At 38.8% G+C, this 4114-nt stretch overlaps 1 protein-coding gene across 1 annotated transcript; it reads left to right on the forward strand.

Annotated features, from left to right (window-relative positions):
• Positions 1-2336: 2336 nt before the first annotated feature.
• On the forward strand, positions 2337-3483 carry LOC105093717 (ADP/ATP translocase 2-like). Its single transcript, XM_064485408.1, is given in 2 exon segments — positions 2337-3153; positions 3156-3483. Coding segments are annotated over 2 exon segments (894 nt in total). The 5' UTR covers positions 2337-2348; the 3' UTR covers positions 3245-3483.
• The last annotated feature ends 631 nt before the right edge of the window (positions 3484-4114 follow it).

A 4114-nucleotide genomic window follows, 5' to 3' on the forward strand; every position in this document is an offset into this window, starting at 1 on the left:
TCTCTACATACCTGAGACAGCTTTGGTTGTTTCCTTTAAGGTGGCTGCAGAGATTCTCTAATACAGTGTGCACTGTGGCCCCAGAAGAGTCAGCCACCAAGGCGCCATGCTTCACCCATTCCCAGTGAAGCAGTCAATAGAGCTTCTAACAAAATCTTCCAAGTCTTACCACAACCTTGGCTTTCCACCTTGATTTTATTTCTACTGATTCCCCTAAAACAACACATCAGGGAATTAGTCCGTGGATGATATCCCTGCTTGTTTTTCAAAAATCATTAGTTTTTTAAATTTATTTTTCTTTTCTACAATATTAAAGTTTGTTGGGCTTTGAAGCTAGAAACTTCCTTGAATTTCTATCTAGAAAAATGTAATCTATGTATTTCTTACAAGTAAGAGCCCACTATGCAAAAACAATTATCTCCTTAACAGTACTTTGTTAGTATATTCATTAAAGTAGAATTTAAAATAAGTTGTAAGTATGTTTTGTGTTTCTATTTTCCATAGCAGATGACAAACACTTTGAGCTCAAAGACTGTATATTAGAAAATGTTAGTATTGAACATAATATTTACTCTCCTTGTCTTTATTAATGGAATTCTAATTTATTTGGGAGTGGATGTGTACCAGCTAAGAATGCATGTCCTGCTTCCTTTGCAGCTAGAAGTAGACATTTGACACAACTCTGGCCACTGAGATGTAAACACTGTTTATTGGATATGGTTTCTGGGAAGATTTTTTATTGCAGATTGACCCAGCTGGCATGTGTATCTTTTGCTTTTTGTCTTTTTTCTTTCTGCCTAGACTGTGGACATGATAATTTAGAGCTCTAGCATCCTTGCCACCTTCATACTAGTAGCAGATAAAGATTATCATTCCTATAGCCATGAAATAAAATCACTATCCTGTAGTATGATTGTGTCAGTCAGGTCATATACACACACCTGAACCAAGATAAAATGTCTTTGTGTGATTAGAAGATGATTTATGTAAAACTAAGTTCCTGGAATACTAATTCTCTAGGGAAATGCACCTATTTTAATTGGTTTAGTCTAAGAAACATGTATCTCTGAACCTGAAACTTTTTTCTTCCAGAATACATGGCTGACAACACAATGAGGAGGCATTAAAAGTGAATATTTAAGAAGTCACCTGCAATATGGATTCTAAAGTCCATATTTTCCATTATCCAACAAACATATAAACCCCTTCCTTCATTTACCCATTTAAATAAACTCACTCTATAGGAAGATAATCTAAGCTACCCTTTATCTAATATATTTCATATCATCCTTTAAGAATAATCTTAGACATCACTTTTCCCACAGTGCTGTCCCTGGGCTCCTCTTCCCCCATGCCGTGTCTGCTCCCCTCTGTGTTTCTAACTAATCTTTGCCTACCTTTGTCATTTCACTTGTCACACTATAGGGCCATTATCGTGTTATTTGTCTAAAACATCTATCTTGTTGCTATACCATCCTTGTATACACTAGTCATTAATTCAATATTTAGCCCATATTGGATATTCAATAATTATTGGTGGAACTGTGATTCAACTGTGATTCTATTTAAGTTCGTGTTTTCTTCAAACCTATATATTACATTATATATATATATATATACCATATATATCAGAATATCAAGAAAAGGAGTGAAGACTAATTACAGCTATTTAAAGTTTCAAAAAGTTTTCTGTCCTTGTAAACTTGAATAACCAGAGCATCACTGGTCATATGTTAATGGCTATAAGCTTAGAATGGCCATATAATTCCCAAAGAAATCTAAAATATAACTTAAGTCTGAAAAATAACACAGACAAATGTTAAGTAAAAACAAAAAATCCAACTATCATCATAACTCTTCTTAAGAGTGCATGCGCACCTCTCCTCTCTCTCTCTCTCTCTCTCTCTCTCTCTCACATACACACAACATACACACACAGCATTTATTTCCTTAGAATGACCAGGTAGGCTGTGATGATGCTACACACTTATGGTTATGAGATTCGGCAGCAGCATAGCCTGCCTTACAGCACTTGTAATAAGTGTTTTCACGTTCTACCATTTCTCTTCTTAAAAAGGAATTCCCATAATCAGTTTATTTAAAAAATAACAAGGGTAATTAACGCACAGCAATATATCATCATCCTTAGGATTTTTAAATAAAAAGAAGACAAATGCTGAAAAATTAAAATCTGATTTTTCTGAAAAGAAGAGCATTTTATTCACTAAGTAGAAGTCATGAATTTAACTGAGTGCAGAAACATTCAGTTTAGAAAGGCATGGACAGCCCGGAGTCTGAGCTGGTCCCTTACCATTCTCGAAGCCGCCCGCTTCCTCTCGCCTTCCAACATGGCAGATGCCGCTGTGTCCTTCGCCAACGACTTCCTGGCAGGTGGAGTGGCCGCGGCCATCTCCAAGACCGTGGTAGCACCCACTGAGGGGGTCACACTGCTGCTGCAGGTGCAGCATGCCAGCAAGCAGATCACTGCAGATAAGCAGTACGAGGGCATCATAGACGGAGTGGTTCGTATCCCCAAGGAGCAGGGAGTCCTGTCCTTCTGGCGTGGTAACCTGGCCAATGTCATCAGATACTTCCCCACCCAGGCTCTCAACTTTGCCTTCAAAGATAAATACAAGCAGATCTTCCTGGGTGGTGTGGACAAGAGGACCCAGTTTTGGCGCTACTTTGCAGGGAACGTAGCATCAGGTGGTGCTGCTGGTGCCACAACCTTGTGTTTTGTGTACCCTCCTGACTTTGCCCATACCCATCTATTAGCTGATGTAGGCAAAGCTGGAGCCGAAAGGGAATTCAGAGGCCTTAGTGACTGCCTGGTTAAGATCTACAAATCTGATGGGATTAAGGGCCTATACCAACGCTTTAACGTGTCTGTTCAGGGTACTATCATCTACCGAGCTGCCTACTTTGGTATCTATGACACTGCAAAGGGTATGCTTCCAGATCCCAAGAATACTCATATCTTCACCAGCTGGATGATCGCACAGTACGTCACAGCGGTTGCTGGGTTGACTTCCTATCCGTTTGACACCATGCGTCGCCTCATGACGATGCAGTCAGGGCGCAAAGGAACTGATATCATGTACACAGGCACGCTTGACTGCTGGAGGAAGATCACTCGTGATGAAGGAGCCAAAGCCTTTTCAAAGGCGCGTGGTCCAATGTCCTCAGAGGCATGGGCGGTGCTTTTGTGCTTGTCTTGTATGATGAGATCAAGAAGTTCACATAAGTTATTTCCTAGTTTTTCTCCCTCTGTGAACAGGCACGTTGTATTATATCACGTTATCTTGAGCATTCTTGACAGACTGTTGGCTGTCTATTTATCAATGGCAACTATTTACTGGTTGAAAATGGGAAGCAATAATATTCACTGGACCAGTTTTCTCTTAAAGCCATTTCCATGATGATGGGACCCAATTATATATTTCAGTCACTCCTGATAAATAACAAATTTGAAGAAATAAAAAATGTCTGAAACACACACACACACACACACACACACACACACAAAAGAAAGGCATGAGCATCATAATGAACTAACTTCTATTTAGGGAAAAAAGCAAACATAGATACAGACACCTCACACACCCAGTTGATTTTTGAAACAGGAACAATAGCCATAAATATATATTTTACATTCTGTCTATACATCTCTCTGCATGGCTGTAAATACGTCCAGGTTAAGTGAAAATGTTCCCAATTGAAGTGTGCCATTATCCATTCTATCCTTTTTCAGCTCCACATGTACAGTTCTAAGGTAAACATGCAGTCGTACACTTGGAAAATTTTGATTTCGAATCTTGACAGCACATTTCCAAAGGTATAACATCTTAATCAAATTTAGAAATAAAACATCCCTGTTCTGATGGTTGTAAACCTAAAATTATATAACATACATGTTTTTATGCTTTGTCAATTACATTTGAAATAGGGGACTGTTTGTTTCAGCCCTTCTAAAAATGAGACGAGGATGAGAAAACAACCTATTTCCTTATTAGGTTCAGAAGTCAAAGGACTCAGCCAGGAGCCGCAGGCTTCAAGAGCATAGAAGATTAAGACATATATTGGATTCATGATGGAGGGCAGAAAGTTCATTTTC

Source organism: Camelus dromedarius, chromosome 4 (assembly GCF_036321535.1).
Source record: "Camelus dromedarius isolate mCamDro1 chromosome 4, mCamDro1.pat, whole genome shotgun sequence".
In the NCBI taxonomy this organism is placed as follows: domain Eukaryota; kingdom Metazoa; phylum Chordata; class Mammalia; order Artiodactyla; family Camelidae; genus Camelus; species Camelus dromedarius.